This window comes from Pelodiscus sinensis, chromosome 5, assembly GCF_052426305.1.
Source record: "Pelodiscus sinensis isolate ZL-2025 chromosome 5, ASM5242630v1, whole genome shotgun sequence".
Taxonomy (NCBI): domain Eukaryota; kingdom Metazoa; phylum Chordata; order Testudines; family Trionychidae; genus Pelodiscus; species Pelodiscus sinensis.
The window spans coordinates 126,170,956-126,190,308 of NC_143056.1; the positions used below are offsets into that span (position 1 = coordinate 126,170,956).

Sequence of the window (19,353 nt, forward strand, 5' to 3'; positions counted from 1 at the left end):
ACAGCTAGATAAGACTTCTGTGTAGTGCTGGGGAGGAGCCAGTGGTCGTGGAGGCTTAGAGGCCAAATTTAGGCTGCTAGAAAGAGATTGAAATCCAGGACATCAATGGTAGCATTCTCTGAAATGCTTCCAGTTCCACACGCAGGGCCAGGTAGACAGGCAGAAGTGCAGGGTCTCAATGTGTGGATGAGAGGAAGGTGTAGGGAGGAGGGAGTTAGATTTATTAAGAACTGGGGAAACTTTTAGGCTAAGGGGAGCCTATACAGGAAGGATAGGCTCCACCTCAACCAAAATGGAACCAGATTCCTGGCACTTAAAATTAAAAAGGTCAAAGAGCAGTTTTTAAACTAAGGGCTGGAGGAAAGTCAATGGGTGCAGATGAGCATATGGATCGGACACAGACATCTCTTAGGTTAGTCTATTAATAGAGATTCTCTATGTTCTAGTCAGGAGGAGAGGATGAAAGATAAAATATGGGTAAGATCAGATGAGAAACAGTCCAATGAAAAAGAGTGCCATTCTAACACATCAGGAAATGGCAGACAGTTAAATAGTGACACATTTTTAAAGTGCTTATAGACAAACGCTAGAAGTCTGAATAATAAGATGGGCGAAGTACAGTGCCTCTTATTTAAGGAGGATATAAGGCATCACAGAAACTTAATGGAATGAGGACAATCAATGGGAAAGTCATACTAGGGTATAAAATATATTGAAAGGACAGAGCAAGTCGTGCTGAGTGGGAGAGCAGCATGATACGTGAAAGAAAAATGTAGAAACAAATGAAGTAAAAATCTTAAATGAACCGAACTGTTCTATGGAATCAATATGGGTAGTAATTCCATGCTCTAATAATAAGAATATGGCAGTAGGGATATATTATCGACCACCTGCCCAGGATACTGATAGTGACTATGAAATGCTATGGAAGATTAGAGAAGCTATAAAAATAAAACACTCAGTAACAGTGGGGGATTTCAGCTATCCCCATATTACATGTTACCTTAGGATGGAATGCAGAGATAGTTTCTTGACACCTTAAATGACTGCTTCTTGGAGCAGCTAGTTCTGGAACCCACAGGAGGAGAGGCAATTCTTGATTTTAGTTCTCAGTGGAGCAGAGGACTTAGTCCAAGAAATATAATTGGACCGCTTGGAAATAGTGACCATAATGTAATAAAATTTAACAGTGACAAAATTTAGATCCTTAAAAGCTACTTGAAGACTTTTCAAAGACACCATCATAGAAGCCAAACTTAAATGTATACCCCAAGTTAAAAAAACACAGCAAGAGAACCAAAAAAGTGCCACCATGGTTTAACAACCAACTAAAAGAAGCAATGAGAGATAAAATGCATCATTTAAAAAGTGGAAGTTACATCTCACTGGGAAAAATAGAAAGGAGCATAAACTCTGTCAAATTAAGTGTAAAAATATAATAAGGAAAGTCAAAAAGGAGTTTGAAGAACAGCGAGCCAAAAAACACAAAAGGCAATAGCAAATGTTTAAGTACATCAGAAGCAGGAAATCTGCTAAACAACCAGTGGAGCCCTTGGACAATTGAGATGCTAAAGGAGCACTCAAAGATGTTAAAGTCATAGTGGGGAAGCTAAATGAATTCTTTGCTTTCGTCTCCACGGCTGAGGATGCTAGGGAGATTGCCAAACTTGAGCCACTTGAGCACGGGGGTGTTGCATGGGGAGTGTGGGGCCCAAATGGCTGCTTGCACCGCTTGTTCCCCCACAGCGGCCTGGCTGAGTGGCACAGAAGTCAGCCGAGCACCATGATGGGAAGTGAACGGGGGTAGGGTGGTGACATACACGCCCAGGGGGTGGGGCCTGGGCAAGCGTTCATCCCCAACAGAGACAGAGGAGAGCGGAGAGAGAGAGAGGCAGGAGGGGGAGAAGAGAAAGAGAGAGACAGAGAGAGGCAGAAGGCAGAGGAGAGCTGAGAGAGAGAAATGGAGCGAGAGACTGGAGGCTCAGGAGAAAAGACTGACGTGGAGGAGAAACCTGAAAATCCCATCTTATGAGGGGCTAATTGGCTAGTAACATAAGAACTAAGGGTCACCAGATGAAATCAGTAGGTAGCAGGTTTAAAACAAAAGGGAGTTTTTCTTCCCACAGCACACAGTCAACCTGTGGAACTCCTTGCCAGAGGAGGCTGTGAAGACTAGGACTTCAACAGGGTACAAGAAAGATTGAGATAAATTCACAGAGGTTAGAGCCATCAATACTTATTAGCCAAAATAGATAGGGATGGTGTCTCCACCGTCTGTTAGTCAGAGGCTGGAAATAGATTACAGGAGAGGGATCACTGGATTACCTGTTTCTGTTCACTCCCTCTGGGGCATCTGGCATTGGCCGCTGTCAGAAGACAGGATACAGGACTAGATGGACTTTTGGACTGATTTAGTATGGCCATTCTTATAGATTCAAAGTTTTCTTATGCCAATGAGTTTCACAGGCTCCTAGCGCATTGTGTAAAAACACCATGTATCAGACACACAAATATCGGGGGGGGGGGGGGGGCATGTTCCAGGCCTGCCATTTTCACAAAAGGGATTCTCACATCCTAAAACATCCCCCTTTCTCATCAAAAGTTAATTTCTGTCTGAAAGAAACACTACAATTCTGATCTTACATGGTTTTCATTTCCAAAATGTATCATTTTTGCTTTAAGAAAAGTGAAAACATGCCCAGTTTTGCTTACCAAGGGTCTTATTTTTTAATCAAAACTAATGTTCGAAATAGTGGGCATTTTTCACTACCATGGAGTAGAAATAAACCTTCACAACCTTTGCATTCAGGCCTTGCATTGGGGAGCTTAGGGGGCACGTGGATCAGCCTGAAGCGGTTGCAGGCAGGGAGCCTGCCTGAGGGTCCCGCTTGGCTGCTGGCTGAGACCCACCTGTAACCATCTCCCAGTCAGAGCCTGACTCTGGCATCCCAGCTCCTCCTGCTCCCCAACTCCCTGCCCCACACTAACCCCCTGCACCTCCCCACCCCAAATCACAACTCCCTCCCAGGCCCTGCCTCCCCTGCTACACCCCTCCCTGAGGCCAGAATTCTCTCCTGCACCCTAATCCCCCGCCTCAGGTCACAGCCCTCCTTCACCCAAACTCCCTGAGACCCTCTCCTGCACCCCAGTCCCTTACCCCGAGCTCCCTTCTGCACCCAACCTCCATCCCAGACCCCATAGCCCCTCCATAGAAAAGCATGGCCCTTGACCACTTACCAAAATCTTGGGGTGCCCCCCCATGAAAACTTATTGCCAACCCCTGTTCTAGCTCCAAGCTCAACTACAATCTTAGCGAACCCTGACCTTAGTGTGGCCCCCACTGCTAATCACAGCACTATCTCCACTAGACTCTGATCTTAAGTCCACTCACAGGGCCTGACCCTCCATTCTGAATTAGTGCAGCTTCTGCCTCCAAGGGGCTTGGTCCATGACTGGGTAGGGCTCCTGAATGCCACCACAATGCAAATAAATAATAAATTACCCATCCTGCAACCAGGGGTGCTGCTGGGGTTGGAACAAGGCTGCTGGTGTGGCCCAGCAGGGGCGATCGAGGTGCTGCAAGAGCAGTGAGGGTTCAGGTCTCTGTATTCAGCAGATTGTCTTGCCTGTGGGCCCAAGGTGCAGACATGTGAGCCCACACCCTGCAATTGGGCAGGCAGAGGGAAGACGCAGGTGCCTGAGGGGGTGGCCACAGACCTGGATGCAAGAGGGGACTTATCTGTCCCATTCAGCACACAGGCAGCGGCTGCAGGAAGCCAGGAGGCCATGGTGGGTTTGAGTCCCTCCGAGGGGAGTCCCCAAGGAAATCCTTCAGCCTGTGTCGGCACCCAGTGGCAGCAGCTGGCATGACTCACTCAGTGAAAGGACTTTAGTCACTGGCTTGAACTGGGAATCCTTCACCCATCGCAGAGCAATGAGCAGAGACTGTGAGCTCCCTCTGCACAGGGGAAAGGCCCGGAGATTGTTCCTCCCAAGCTGTACCAAGGACACCTGCTCCCAGCTACGGGCTCCCACAGGGATCCATCCTCTCCCCGCTCCTCGCCAGGAGCTGAGTGAAGTTGCTTGGGGGGAGCAGGAAAGGACAGCCATAGGCTCCCTGCTTCGTGTCCGCTTCACATCAGACACCTGCGGCCCCTCCTGCGGCAGAGATGGGCTGCTGCACGCGGAGCCACATGCAGGGCTGGCTGAGGAGACACGGAGGAAGAACCTGCCACCTCCTGTTGAGATCCCTCAACTCCACCATTGAGGGATCAGCCTGAGGGCTGCAGGGCCCATCCAGTTTACCCAGGCAGCTGTAGGTGGCAGCAGGGACCGTGTGGGTGAGTAGGGAAATCTTTACTACTCTTCGGCAGCGACCGGGCAAGGCTGGTCCTGATGGGAGATCAGATACCTGCTTGGGAAATCTACCCAGCCCCGTCCAGCAGGGTAGGCCATGAGGCTCCCCAGCAGTCCCAAGGAATCTAGAGTAGGACTTGCAAAGCGGGCCAGGGGCGCTGGATCCCCAGGTGTGGACTGGGTGTTCAAATTCCTTTGGAAGTTTTGAAACCTCAGTCCTAAGGTTTCAACAAGAGTCTGTAAGAAGTGACAGGAGATCTGGGGATCCACAGCCAGGGGCCCTGGACCTGGCTGAGGCAGGGACCACCCAGAAGGTAGGGAGATTCATCTATCACAGGAGCACTGCCCAGGGATCACCCCTTGGGACCAGGTGAGCACGTCCCATCCAACGCGGGGAGCTGGGTCCTTCCATGTCCTTCTACATTTGCTGCAGGGAGGCAGGCCGCTCACACGTACCCGGAAAACCGCATGTATCTCAGCTGAGCCGCCCGTCTTCCCCGAGCGGCATCATGGCTCCCCTCATCAGCTGGGATTGCTCAGGCAGCCAAAGCGGGGCCATGCCACCTCCTCCCCACCAGCGGGCTGTGTAGCTGGTGTGGCCCTTTGAGGCACCTTCTATCCGGCAGGATCCAGGGAGGGAGCGGGTGGGGCACAGGCCGGGGAAGAGGCAGCCGTCCTTCCCATGCACATTGCTCAGAACAAGCAATTGTTCCCTCCCGCCCATACCCCATTGCATTAAACTCGGTGCTGCTGCCAGCTTCCTCCTCCTCACACGGCTGCAACAGAGGGAGCGCACCCCATCCCCTTGGCGAGGGGCACTACGGAGCTGGCCGGCTGGGCGTGCTCTCCCCTTGCGGTGATGGCTCCGCTCCCTCGGAGGGGAGCGTGGAATGCTTCTGAGGAGCCGGGACCATGCCGGGGCTGTGCGTCAGGGCCAAGGGGGCAGTGCTAGGCCCTGCGGAGGCAGACGAAGGGGGCTGATCAGGGCTTGGAGGTGCTGTTGTGGGTCCAGAGGTTTCCATCAGAACGGTAGGGGGCAGGGAAGGCCCCGGGGGAGCCGTACTAGATCCAAAGGAGCCAGGCCTGGAGGGAAGGGGCCCAGGTGTGTTCACGGGCCCAGCGTCCTGGGGGATCACGTTCCTTCCTGCGAGGAGCCGGCGCTCTGGGCTGGGAGAGGCAGGACCAGGGGGGCTGGGGCAGAGGTGGCAGTCGCTGGCCCTGGGCAAGGACATGGAGTTCTCTCTGGGATTGCGGGGTAGGGATTTCCCAGGCTCCGCGTCGTCCACCTGGACAGGGACCGGGCTGCTCTCCAGAAGGACTGGGGTGTCTGTGATTAATGGAGACAGGGCTGTCATTAGTGCCTCCCCCAGGACTGTGGTTCACCCATCCAGGGGCATGGGGCAGAGCTCTGTAGGGCAAGGCCCTGAAATTGGGGAGCCCAGGAACCCTGGCATAAAGCCTAGCACTGCGCTTCCTCACACAACCCCCTTGGGCAGGGGGGCTGGGCCTACAGGGCTGCCTTATTCTGGGGGGCTCTCCCACCCCAGACAGAAACACCCAGTTACAGCCTCACCTGGAGGCCCAGCGATGACTGAGGAGACCTCGCACCCCAGGGCCCTTATGTGGGCACTAAAAAGACCCAGGAATCAGCCACACTCTCCGTGGCCCTCTAGTGGCCTTGCCTCACACAGGGGCTTCTGAGTCAGCTCTTGCCACTGCTACCCAAAGGGGCCTGGCTCCATAGCTCAGGCCACAGAACCTCAGGTCAGGGCTGGCCTTGCCATGAGGCGAACTGAGGCGGCCGCCTCCGGTGTCAGACTGTGAGGGAGAGGACGCTGCTAGGACCCAGAGAATTGGGACATTTCAAAGTTTTGGCCCAAGCGAGGGGGCATCATTGGAGCTCCCCACCTCAGGTGCCAAAATGTCATGGGCCAGCCCTGCCTCAGGTTTCCGCTCCTGCCCTCAGCCAGGACAGTGACACTGCCACAAGGGCAAACCTCCTTGTGTAGGCTGGGCCGTGCCCACCCCAGGGGCATAAGGGCGCAGAGGCCAGGCGGGCAGGGCTATTACCTTGGCAGGCAGGGCAGCAGGCGGCGGGCGGCGCTGAAGGCTCTGTGCAGGAACGGGTGCAAGGCCTCTTCTCACAGCTCACCTCCCCCAGCTGAGAGAGGGGGGAAAGGAAGGAGTGAGACACGGCTGCCTGCAGACATCCGCACGGCCCGCCTCTCCATCAGGCCAGGACAAACTTCACCTGTGGGGACTGCAGGGAGCTGGGCAGCTCTGCCACACACCCAGCAACCCGCTGGGTTGTTCCTTCAGTCGTGCCCAGGCTTGCTGGGCTAAAGGAGCCAGAGGGGAGCCCCCTGCTCCATCCCAAACCCCTTATCCCTTGGCCCATATCACACCAGCCTCCCAGCAGGCAGCTCCCAGCGTCCCCTCAGCCCAGATCACACCAGCCCCTGGAGAGGCATGTGAGGCATCCCAGCGTAGCTGATGCTGAGCGACGCCCATGCCCATCCTTCCCCCAGGCCCTGCAGAGCAATGCCTGTCAGCTCCCTCCCCTCCGAGGGGCACGGCTCACCTGGCAGGTGCAGCGAATGCAGGGCTCACCCTCCGGCACGAACGTCTGTCCGTTCACCACCTTCCTGCCTTCGTAGTTGCAATCTGCAGGGAAGAGACACCCGGCCCAGGGGAGAGCCAAGCCGTAACGTGACAGCAGCGGCTCTCAAAGCTGAGCAACCCGAGGACCTCAGTTTGATTTCCATTTTTTCAGGGACCCTCCACCCCGCCCTGTGCCTTCACCGAGATCCCACCCCTTCCCCATGCGTTATCCAAACCCGCCTCCACGACCATCCCTGCTCGTTCCATCCCTCCTCCCTCCATTGCTCACTTGATTTCACAAGGCTGGGGAGGGGTTGTGGGTTCTGGCTGGGGCCAAGAATGAGGGTTTGTGGTGTGGGAAGGGGGCTCTGCTCTGAGGCAGAGGGCTGGGGTGCAGGAGCAGAGGGCTCTGGCTGCAGGTGAGGGCTCTGGGTTGGGGCCAGGGATAAGGGTTTAGGGTGCAGGAGTGGGCTGAGCTGGGACACAGGAGCGGGCTGCAGGGAGGAAGGGTGCCGACTCTGGGAGGGAGTTTGGGTGTGGAAAGGGACTCCAGGGCTGGGGCCAGGGGTTGAGATATGGGGCCCAGCAGCAATTAACACAGCTCCCTGAAGTGGCTGCCAGGTCTCTGCAGCCCCTAGGGGTAAGGGCAGGCAGGAAGGCTCCATGCACTACCCTCATGTCTGCAGGCACCCCCCGCCACCGTCCCAGTGGTCGCGTTTCCTGGCCAATGGGAACTGCGGAGCCGGCACTATAGGGTGCCAGGACTTGGTGGCCACTTCTGGGCACCACACACAAGCAGGGCAGGTATGGAGCCTGCCTTAAGACCTGGGCACAGGCCCTAGGAGGCCCTGGGACAAAGGGGAAGAAGCTGATCAAGGGGGCCTGTAAACCCTCTGGAGTTCCCTTGCGGACCCCAGTTTGAGAAACGCTGCCTGACAGTAATGACTAGAGCCAGGCTAGACAGTACCAAAGGGGGGCGGTCTGGTTGACAGAGCACAGGTCTGGGCACCAGCAGGCCTGGGTTCTAGTCTTGCCTCTACTGAGTAACACTGGGCAAGTCACTTCCCCACTCCTGCCCTTTATTTGCCTTGCCTACGTAGGGACAGTCCCTGCCCTGAAGAGGCTGCTGTGTGGACGTAGCACAGTAGGGCTCTGATCCCAGCCTGGGTCTCCAGGCACTGCTGTAACCCAAACAACAAAGGCAGAATCACTTCACCCAACACTGATGTGCAGTCACCTGCTAGGGGAGGATGCAGCTGGTGTTTCTTTCTCTATGCTTTTGAGGTGCAGAGGGTGCTGTCCAGGGCGTTCTGTCCACTGTCCCCTTCCGGATCCCTTGGTGGGACCCTTTTAACCATCCCACCCATCCCTGTTTTATTTGTCTCAAGTAATTAGTTGGTTTCCTGGGCTCAGTGGAGCCTCCCCATAGGCTGGACACTTGCCAGACTCCAACAGGACTGAGCAGACCAGACCCTCTTCCCCAGATGGTGAGATCGGAAGGGGTCAAAGCCCATGGTGGTCTGGAAGCAGCCAGGAAAGAACTCCAAACCTCCCCAAGGCTGCAGCACTTACCATAACAGACAGGGCAGCATTCTCCCTCCGGATGAAAGGGGTACACACAGAAGACGATGCAGTCCACAGGGGAGCAAGCCACAGAGCCCAGCTGTAGGACACAGAACAGCAACACTAGGAGTCTGCATTAGCCACAGCACAAGGCAGGCAGGTGACTGGGAGACCACGACTGGCAGGAAACACATGGGCTGTGTCTACACTGGGCCACTTATTCCGGAAAATCAGCCGCTTTTCCGGAATAAGCTGCGAGCTGTCTACACTGGCCCTTGAATTTCCGGAAAAGCAACAATGCTCTACTGTACAAAATCAGCCACTATTCCAGAAAAACTATTCTGCTCCCGCTCGGGCATAAGTCCTTATTCCGGAACACTGTTCCGGAAAAAAGCCAGTGTAGACAGCCCAGTAGTCTTTTCCGGAAAAGCGTGTCTACATTGGCCACAGACGCTTTTCCGGAAAAATGTAGACGCTCCTTTTCTGGAAAAACTGAAAACGGAATAGTATTCCGTTTTAAGCAGTTCCGGAAATTCATACCAGTGTAGACACAGCCAGTGAGTTATGCCTACGGCTGGTGGGAAATTCTCCTCTGAACCAGCTTTTCCACAGGAAATTGAGCTTTCAACAAAACAAAACTTTTTGCAAAAAGTATAAAATGTCCATTTTTCATTAAAAGAAAAAAAAAAGCAAGAGAGAACAACCCAAAGTCAAAATATTTTGATTAGAAAATATTCCTGCATTGGCCCATAAAAGCTTTAGATCAACTGCCTCATGTTCCCATTCTTCTCTATGGGCTGGACTCCCTTAGACTACATCCCCCAGGATGCAACTGCCTCCAAAGTCAAGAAAGACCATGTTGCATCTTAGGAGATGTAGTCCAACCACGGAACCCAGCCCATAGAAGGCACTGGGGGTGCATCTAGACTGGCAAAAAACTTGCCAGCTGTCTACACTGGCAGCTTGAATTTGCACAAGAGCACTGACTTTGTAATGTACAAAATCAGTGCTTCTTGAGCAAATACTTTCACGCTCCCACTCGGGAAAAAACCCTCTTGCACAAGACTACTTGCGCAAGAAGGTCAGCGTAGACAGGGAAGAACTGTTTTGCGCAAAAAAGCCCCAATGGCTAAAATGGTGATCGGGGCTTCCTTGTACAAAATCGCGTCTAGACTGGCCATGGATGCTTTTGCACAAAAGCACTTTCAGGTAGGAATAAGAGATCCTCCGGAAAAGGGCTTTATTCCGGAGGATCACGCCAGTCTAGACGCTTTTTTCCGGCTTTTCCCCAAGCCGGAAAAAAAGCGGCGGACATGTTTATTTAAATCCCGCCGGGGGATATTTAAATCCCCCACGGAATTCCCTATTCTGACTTACCTGCTTTGCATCCCTTTTCCGGAATTTGGGGCCAGTGTAGACGTAGCCATCTAGTCAGCCACCCACTCTCCACCCTGAGCCATCCAGGGAGGATGAGCAACAGGACTCTCCATGGACAGCAGCAGCAGTGGTAGGATGGTTAAACCTGTCTTCACCTCATTTTCTTCCAAATGACAACCCTGTGAAACCCTTCCCGCTCCCCATGGCACCTTGCACTCACAGCCTCACCCCACAGACTCCTCTTCCCTGGTCCAGGGGAGCCATGGTGCCTGCCTCCACTATCTGCATGTTATACACATCTGTAGCAGCCCGGGACCTAGCCCTGAAGGTGCAGCCCCAGGTTAGACAAAGCCCCTTAGCTTAGGACCTGAGAGGCCTTTCTGGCAGACAAGCTTGGAGGGAAGGTGGTGCTCTCACCAGGCAGATACAGCTGAGGCAGGGGTCTAGGGCAGAGGGGAACGTTTCGTTGTTGTAAAAGATCCTTCCCATGTAGGTGCAGCCTTGAGGAAAGAGAGAGAAGGAAAGACAGAGTCGTGTCACCTCCCGCCAGAAAGCCAGCTGCCTCCCATGAGGCCACAGCACACCTGGCAGAGTGCAGAGACCAGGGGTGGAGCTTGTCTGTCTGGGACACATCCAGAGCTGCCAGGGTAGCTCAAGGGATGGAGGGAGAGCCAGTCACAGCTGAGTCGCCAGGGCAAAGCTAGCGCCACACACTGGTGGTGACTTAAAGCTGTTTTCATCTGAGGGCTGCTTAGCCTTTGGGAGGGGGATGGGTCTCCATGTCCCCACGAACGCTCAGTGGCCTGGCTGACGTCTGTCTGAGCAGAGGCACCGCGGGCCTGCTGTTTGGTGGAACAGGGAGATGCCCTGTCCCTGGGTTTTCAGCAAGGGTGGCTCCTCATTGCCAGAAGCAAGGGGCTCTCGGGGGTTATGCTCCTCCCCACAGATGGTAGACCCCTGGGAGGGGAGCCCAGGCCTGGGTACCTGCTGAGCAGTCTGGGCAGCACTGGCCAGGGATCTGAATGGGGTGAGGACACGTCTCCAAGCAGTCCGTCCTTTTGCAGCTCACCGAGCCGTTTGCCTGCAAGAGAGAGGCACTTGACAGGAACCCACGGCACGCACAGCCGACCCCCCGGCCCTCTGCCCCGCACCGCCCGCCCTGGCCCATCGATGCTGGGCGCTGTCACGGGCCCCCGACAGGGTGCTGCAGGACAGCACTAAATGAGCAGGCTTCCAAGGCCGACGCCAGCGGACAGCTGTGAGGTCCTGGAACCCAAAGTGGAGTGTTCAACATCAGCCCAGCAGTGGGGCTGTCCAACCACGCACTGACCAGGGACCACAGTGCTCTGCCCCCGGCCCCCGGCCCCCGGCCCCAGCCAGGGCAGGCCACCAATGCTGGGTAGCACAGGGAGGGGGCCAGAGGAGGCGGGCTGCCTGCTGCAGGGACGGGTAAGGAGAGTGAAGTAGAGCAGGTTCTCAGTCACCTGGCAGATGCAAAACTCACAGGGATCACCCGGAGACCAGATCTGTCCGATTGGAAACTCTACCCCATTGTCGTCCACGAATCACCCTGGCCAGGGAGAGAGAGCTTCAGTGCTGGACTGGGGCCGGCGGGAGTGGAGGGACAGGGGGCCCAGCAGGCACAGCCTGAGGGGTGGGGTCGGGGGGGCTTAGGGTGATCAGAAGGCACTGTGGGTGGGAGACACACCCCCTGCCTGTGACACTCACACACAGAGCCCGACACCTGCCCACCCCTCCCACACAGACGCTGTGCCCAGCCCCTGCCCATAACACAAACACACCTCGCTCCCTGTTACACACACACCTCCCTGCTTCTGATGCACACGCCCCCCGCATCACACACACGCCTTGCCCACCCCCCTGCCCATGACAACACAAACCAAGCCCTACCCCTGCCCCTCACACATCTACGTGCAGACCCCCCCCAACCCCTATGTGTGGCCTCTCACCTGACACTGGTGCAGGCTCCCGGCAGGAGAAGCAGCAGTGGCCCGGGGCCAGCAGCCAGTCCTGGCGGGGACAGGCCAGCTCGGGGCAGGGAACAAAGGAGCACTCCACCTCACCACCCTGGGGAAGACACACATCACACATGAGCCAGCAGACGACGGGGGCAGGGCAGCGTCTCATGTCTCCTTCCTCCCCCTCCTCATCCTCCCTGCCCCACAGAGGACTCCAGCCTGGACTGAGCCCCCTCTCCCTTTCCACATCCCCCCACGGCTCCGTGGAGCTCTCCTCTTGCCAGCCCCCCACGCTCCTGGCCTGCTCTGTGCTCCCCCAACCTAGTGACACTGCGCCCGGTGCACCTCCACAGGCCGTGCCTTTCCCTGGCACCCAGTTCTGGTGCGGCTTGGCCCATCCCACTGCGACCTGTGAGCAGGCACTGACCCCTAGAGGCAAGGCCCGTCTCCCCCCATTGTGTTGCGCTAGAGAGCCCGGCAGGGTGGGGACTGAGGCCTACCCTGCAGACGCAGGTGGTACAGTTGTCACCGTCCAAGCTGAACTCGGCTCCGTGCACATACGTGCGCCCGTGGAAATCGCACATTGCTGCAAGGGAGGGAGGAAAGGGGTGGTTGGTAGCAACGTGGCAGGAAACACGGCCAGCCAGAACCATCACACAGTGGGACCCTGGCTTTTCAAACAGGCCCAGAATAACACGTGTCCCCCTGGGTGCAGGTCCCCAAGTGCCTCACACCAACCCCCAGCCCATGCCCTTCCAGGGCTTGCACTCCTCACTTCTAGGGAGGGAAACTGAGGCACGATGAACTTCAGCAACTTGCTTACCTTTCTCCAGCTGGGCAGAAAATACAGGAATCCGGACTTGTCATCCCATGCTCTGGCCACTAGGCCATACAGCCCAGCACTGGCCACACACTCTGTGTAGCTATTGCTACCCCATCAGCGAGGCAGTCGCTGGGCTCCACCCACCCAAATCCCCCTCCTCCCTGATCTAAACGGAGGGCCCATTGGCACAGCAGAGGGGGGTCCTCTTTGGCCCGGAGAGCTCCATGGAGCCTCCAGAACTGGGGAGTTGAGGGGTGAGGGGGTAATGCAGCTGCTGAGGGACCCACCTGGCTGGCAGGAGCAGCAGTCGGCCTGGGCAGGGCTGAGGCAGAGGCCCGGAGGGCACTCAGGGGAGATGCAGGAGATGTTGCCAGCCTGGAAGAGAGAAACCCAAGGGAATGCCAGGGACAGACCAGGGCCCTGGGCCACACATGGCACTGGGTAGCTCTCCCCTCCTCTCGGTGCTCATTCAAACCCAGGTCCAACCCGCCCCACAGGGGGCCACGTTGCCGTGGCTGATTCCCCTGCCAAGGGGCATCACCTCATTGCCCCCGACCCACTGAGGGGCCATGTTCCTGTCTCTGAATCCCCTGCTGAGGGCCACGTCACCATGGCCACCGCCTCCAATCAGTCACCTGACCGATGACCTCACTGGGCCCCTGCCACCCGGCGTGCTGATGTCACGGGAGTTTAGGCGAGCCCCTTGGGGAATCCCTCCAGCCCAGTCTCACACCATTCCCCAGAGCGCCCAGCCCCCCACTCGGCGCAAGGCTCACCAGGCACATGCAGACTGTGCAATTCCCGTCGGCCACAGAGAACACGTCCCCCTCCGCCCGGGCGACCCCCTCGTGCCAACAGCCTGCGGGACACGGCAAAGCAAGGGCAGCGTCAGGCTACTCCACGGTGAGCCCCAGAGGAGACGTCATGACCGTCCCACCATGCCTCAGGGCCATGGGCATCCATACCCATCCCAAGGAACAGCCATGCAGCTCACCCGCTGGGCACCACCCAGGCAGGAAAAGAACCCCCACAGGGGGCAGGAACCAGCAGGGACTGAACCCTCCAGGCCCCAGTGATCCCATGGGCCTGATCCAGTGAGATATGGGGGGTGGGTCTCACCTGAGCAGCTGGGGCAGCACCCCCCATCCTTCAGGGGCAGCGGGTGGGAACAGGCCACCCTGCAGGTCTCCGCCTCGCACACCACTCGGCCCCCCTGCCACAGGACAAGCTGGTTAGCAGGGGGCTGGCCAGAGCACGGCGGGGGGAGCCGGGGACCCAGCAGGAGGGCACATACCTCGCAAGAACAGCGCAGACACCCAGGCTCCAGCCAACGGCTGCTGTGCTCCCGCAGCGCCCCCTGGTGCCAGCAGGGGGGAGGCGGGGTGGTGAGGGAGGGCAGCTGTAAGGCAGGGGGCGGAGGCGAGGGCAAAGGGGCCTTCTCTTGAAGCAGTGACGGTGGCAGCGGAGAGAACGGGCCAGGGATGGCGGCCGGGAACAAGGGGAATGAGGGAGGGGGGGAGGTCGGCAAGGAAGGGAGCTGGGGGCTCGGGGCTGAGACAGGGGCTCGGAAAGGAGGGGCCCCCCCAGAGTCAGGAGGGAGCAGCAGCACAGTCGGGGGGTGCTGCAAGGACTGCAGGATGGGAGATGGGGCTGGGATGGTTCTCGGGAAGCCTGGAAGGAAACACAGACAGACAGAGCCGTTGGAGGAGAGCCAGGGCAGCCGAGCAGGGACTGATACGGGACATGGCCAGAGTATGGGACCAGGCCCTGCAGGGCACAGAACCCAGATACCCAGCCCTTGCCCCGGAGAACCTCCCCAACATCACAAGCAGGGACCACAGCTGGATTTGGGGCCCGCCTCCCCACCCACTCCGCTCTGACTGACCACAGAAGCGGCCCTTCCCCACAGGACGGGGCAGGAGCCAGCCCCACCCCTCCTATCATGCTCTCCCCACTGCGGGCAGCAGGGGCAGGCCTGCGGCCTGGGGAGGTGGGAGAGCGGGGCCCACCCTTACCTTCGCAGGACACCCTGTCCCCGCTGAGCCGGTAGCCGGGGTGGCAGCTGCACAGGAAGCTGCCCAGTGTGTTGTGACAGGCATGCTGGCAGGGGCGCCTCTCGCTGGCCCGGCGGCACTCGTTCACATCTAGGGTGGCAGAGCCAGGGGTCAGCACCTAGCAGCAGGGCCAGCCGGGAGGGCGGGCAGGGGACCCGGGAGCTCACTGGGGTCTGGGCAGGAGCCACGAAGGCTGGAACTGGGGGAGCTGGCCGGGTTGGGGCGTTCATCACCAGCCCTGCCTGCCTGCCCACTCTCCAGGGCCTCCAGATTGGGCACCCCAGCCCCACATGCTGACATCTCAGGCTTGTCAGGAGACAGGCTTCCGCCCTGGCATAACCCGAGGGGCTGGCAGCCGGCGGGCACCTCATGCCAGGCCTCAGGGAAAGGCAAGGCTGTTTCTGATCCGATTCCGAGCTCCCCCCGGCTCTGAAAAGGCAGCACGAAGAGATTCAAACTGTCAGCTCTGGGGGCCTGGGTTGGAAGTGGAGTTGCTAGCTACTGCCAGGACACAGATTGGCAATCACTGGTGACCCCCCAGCCTCCTCTTTCCTCCCGCCCCCTCTCCTCCTCCTTCACAGCAGGGGGAGATGGGCAGGACCATGCTCCAGTCGCTGCAGTGACACAGGGCCACATGACGGGCAGCATGTGGTGGGGAACTGTTTTGTCCACTGAAGAGACCTCAACGGCCAAGGTCCCCCTTTCTGCCTCAGGGAAAAGCCTCAACAATCTCAGCCTAAGGGGCCATTTCCCCTGCTCCCTCCCCCCACGCTCCCATCTCGTGGGATGAGCTGAACATCTGCCCCGCTCCACTGGCTGCTATCTAGTGGTTGCCATGTACTGAGGGCCTGACATCTGGCCACTGAGCCCCCCCCACTCCCAGTCCCTTGGCATGGCCCTGGAGAAGCCCCTTCACTCCTCAGTGTCTCTGTTGGTGGCAGCGTGGGGATACCAACACACAGCCCTCCCCCGGAGTTGGGGGTGTCCTGCTGACTAGTCAGCACTCTGGAACTAAAGCCTCACTGGATGCAGGGAGGTCTCAGATGGGGCTGGGTGGGAAGAGGCCTCTTAGGAGGGTTGGGCTCACCCAGGCAGGAGTGCTGGTTGCTGTGCAGGTGGTAACCGGGGCGACAGAAGCAGCGGTAGCTGCCGACGCTGTTCTTGCACCGGTGCTGGCACGGGGTGGCTAGACACTCGTCCGTATCTGGAAAAGGAAAGGATGAGGCAGCCACAACCCCCCTCAGAGCTCGCACCACCCTCCCCACACGCACTGGTCCCAGACATTTGGCCCAGCCCCCCCCCCCCACCTCGCCCCTCGTTCTGTGGCCTGAGGCCCAGAGACTCACCCTGGCAGCTGTGACGGTCGGCAGCGAGCCGCAAGCCCGGGCCGCACTCACACACGAAGCCGCCCTCCGTGTTGACACACAACCCCTCGCAGGAGGAACTCAGGCACTCGTCAATGTCTAGGAGAGAAAGGGCCCCCCCTGGCTGTAGTATCCAGGGAGGAGCAGACACCCCCCCCCCCCGGAACACCCAGCCAACCCTGTGTACGGCTGAAGGAACATGGGCAACCCCGCCCACTGATCAGCTGTAAGAAGAAAGTGATGCTGCTGATCCAGCCTGTCCCCTGGGGGATTAGCCAGGGGTGGGGGAAGCTCACAACAACGCTGGCTGGGTCATTGGTGGGGATTGAACCTGTGAGCAGCGGGACAAGCCACAGTGAAAATACCCAGCTCCGCTAGCCAAGACTAAAACAGGCTCAGCCGCCTCTTCCTGTGGCTTGGTCACCCCCTGCCACCCCAGCTGCTCATCAGTGGCTGCATCGCTGCCCGTACCCGGCCAGCACTCAGCCCCACCACTCACTGCCCTTCGTAGCTCTGCTGCTTCAGTGAACCAGGCCCACGGGTCCAGGCTCTGATCAGGGGTCCACCCAACGGCAGGCGAGCTCTCACCTGTACAGCGCACACCATTGGTCGTCTCCACCATGGAGAAACCCAGTGGGCAGACACGGGCCACCTCCCGGCAGCCACCATGGTTGCAGGCGAGGTCACAGCCGTACTCCCCGCAGGCACCCGGCGGATCTGAAACACACACGGCAGCAGGCTGAGGGGCAAGTCAGGCCCCGGTGGGAGAGCACGAGGGTCATGGGGCACAGGGGCTCCCCTGCCACCCCCCTACCCACGGAGAAGATGCGCTGGTGGAAAAGAAAGTGGAGGCTGCTGGTCCCCTCTGGCTCTCCATACGCAGACTGCATGGTGGCACCTCCCAGTCCTGGCCTGGGATTCTGGCTCAGTGAGGCAGGGGCTGCGAGCGGCTCAGGATGTGGAGCCCGTGGCCTGTGTTACGTACTAAGAACACTGGCTCAGGAACCCACCAACATCCACACAGCTGCCCGCAGCCTCAGCACTGCTCTGAACCCCTCGTCCCCGCTATTCCCAGTGGATTCAGGCCCTCTCCAGACATGGGGATCCAACTGGAGATGGGCAGTTCTGGGATCTGATTCCTAGGGATGCTAGGCTGCAGCAGGGTGGGCAGCCCAACCCGGCAGCAGGGCAGCTCCCCTTGCCTCTGTGCCCTTGGGCCAAGCTGGCCTGTGCCACCTGGGCTACAGCTCCTCACCCAGGCCCCCCGTGACCACCCAACTGGGCAACATCCCTCTGCAAAGATGGCCTCCCAGCCTCAGCCCGAGAGAGCACCCTTCTCCCATGAGCGCCCTCCCCTGCTGCGGAGAAAGGGCCAGAAGTGTGCAGCACGGGGGTCCAGGTACCTGGGCAGGTGATGCCCTGCTCTCCATCCCGGCAGGAGCAGACGTTGGGGGCGATGCACCAGCCGCTGCCACAGCCGAAGGAGCAGAGTGCTGCAGGAGAGGGGCCGGGAGAGAGGCCCATCAGGACACAGGACGACATTTCCACAAGGGGCAGCTCTAATGCACCCAGCCTAGTGGGGACCAATGGGAAGAGCAGGCACTGTCTGGAAAGAGCCCCCCAGCCCCCAAGCAGAATAGGCAGGCCGTCAATCCCATGGGACAGCGTTGGCAGCTGGGAGGCACATGAAGGAAGTGATTGGGGAGGAATGGATCTTTGAAGGAAGGGGGCGAGTAAGGGCCCCTTGCAGATATGGGAGGAGGGGCAGGAGCCATAATGGGCATTTTGCCCATGGGAGGCCTGGGAGCAGGGTGGTGACTGTGCCATGGAGAGGCAGAGTCCCAGGCCCCTGAGGCTGACGGGGAGACGCTGTCTGTGCGGCAGGCACTCGGTGATGGTGGTGGGTCATGGAGGATGCAGGATACTCACGCAGGGTGCACTGCCCGCTGGCTGGGGACGGCATCCACCCAGGGCAGCATCCGCTCCCAAAGCCCGAGAGGCAAACATGGGGCCCCACCCGGCGCCTGGGAAGGAGAAACAGGAGATTCTCTGGGACAGGGCTTCATAGGGAGAGTAAGCCCACAGAAGGTTCAGGGGGATGTAGGGACCAGCTGTTCCCACCCCTTCTCCTGCCACGGATGCGTGAATGAATGGCTCCTCTGGGCAGGGACCCAAGGCCCCAGGGGGCAGCAGGACATGGGTGCTGAGGCCACTTGGCTTGCTCTGCTCCCCTCCCTGGGACCCTTGTTTTCATGAGGCTGTGGCCCCGCCTGAGCTGCCTCTAGGACCCCAAGAGTGTGAGCTGGGGGTTGGGGAAGAGGGTCCACCCCCCCCTTGCTCCCAGCAAGAACTGCAGAGGGGCAGAAGGGAGGGCAGCCTAGGCAATCCTCCCCCCCCCCCCCATCCAACATTGGCCCCAGAGCCCAGGCCGGCCTGAGGCAGCCAGGTGGAAGGGAAGGTCTGGGTGCGAGCTGGGCGGGCAGAGCTCTCCCCGGGAAAGACAGACAGACAGACACTGGGGGGGGGGCACGGCGCTCCCACGTGGAGAGACTCCCGCGGAAGGGCAGAGCGCTCCCCCCCCCATCCAGGACTGGAGGCGCCCCCAGGAGGCAGAGCCCACAAGCAGGGAGGGCGGGCCCCGAGCGGCACCCCGGGGGCAGCGGGACACTCCCAGCGCCAGGCGCCGCTCACAGCCCCGAGGGCAGCCGGACGCGAGGCGCTGGGGGGCAGCGCGGCGTGCGGGACAGACGGCCAGAGGCAGAACGGACGGACAGACGGACGGATCCCCCCCCCCCCACGCTCCGCGCTCGCCCTGCCGCCCCTCCCCGCGCCGTGCAGCCGGGGCCGGTACCTGTCCGCCGCGAAGCTGGGCGGCTTCTTCCTGCCGGGGTAGGCGCTGCCCGGCGGCGGCGGCAGCAGCAGCAGGGACACCCAGGCAGCCCGCAGCAGCAGCCCGGCCAACATGACAGGCGGCGCCTCCCGCGCGGAGCCCCCTTCCTGCCGCCTTCCTGCCGCCCGCCCCGGGGCTACCGCATGCCGGCCCGGCCCCTCCTCCGGCCGCCCCGCGACCCCGGCTGGGGGCTCCCGCTCCCCGCGGCGGGCGTGTGCGAGCCCGCGCCGGAGCCAGCCCTGCCCCGCGCCTTCCCTCCCTGCGCCCGGCGGGCAGAGGCACCGCACCGGGGGAGCGGGAGGGGGAGGGTCCGGGCGGGCGGGGCGGGGGGAGGCGCAGCAGCAGC

General features: G+C 59.3%; 1 protein-coding gene across 1 annotated transcript; it reads right to left on the reverse strand.

The window, feature by feature from the left end:
• Positions 1 to 610: 610 nt before the first annotated feature.
• On the reverse strand, positions 611 to 19,273 carry VWCE (von Willebrand factor C and EGF domains). Its single transcript, XM_075928412.2, is given in 20 exon segments — positions 611 to 5,683; positions 6,427 to 6,517; positions 6,938 to 7,020; positions 8,530 to 8,620; positions 10,315 to 10,397; positions 10,882 to 10,978; positions 11,382 to 11,467; positions 11,868 to 11,985; positions 12,377 to 12,462; positions 12,987 to 13,074; positions 13,476 to 13,558; positions 13,819 to 13,912; positions 13,994 to 14,370; positions 14,715 to 14,843; positions 15,841 to 15,957; positions 16,100 to 16,216; positions 16,706 to 16,834; positions 17,521 to 17,610; positions 18,047 to 18,141; positions 18,969 to 19,273. Coding segments are annotated over 20 exon segments (2,676 nt in total). The 5' UTR covers positions 19,082 to 19,273; the 3' UTR covers positions 611 to 5,174.
• Between the last annotated feature and the right edge of the window lie 80 nt (positions 19,274 to 19,353).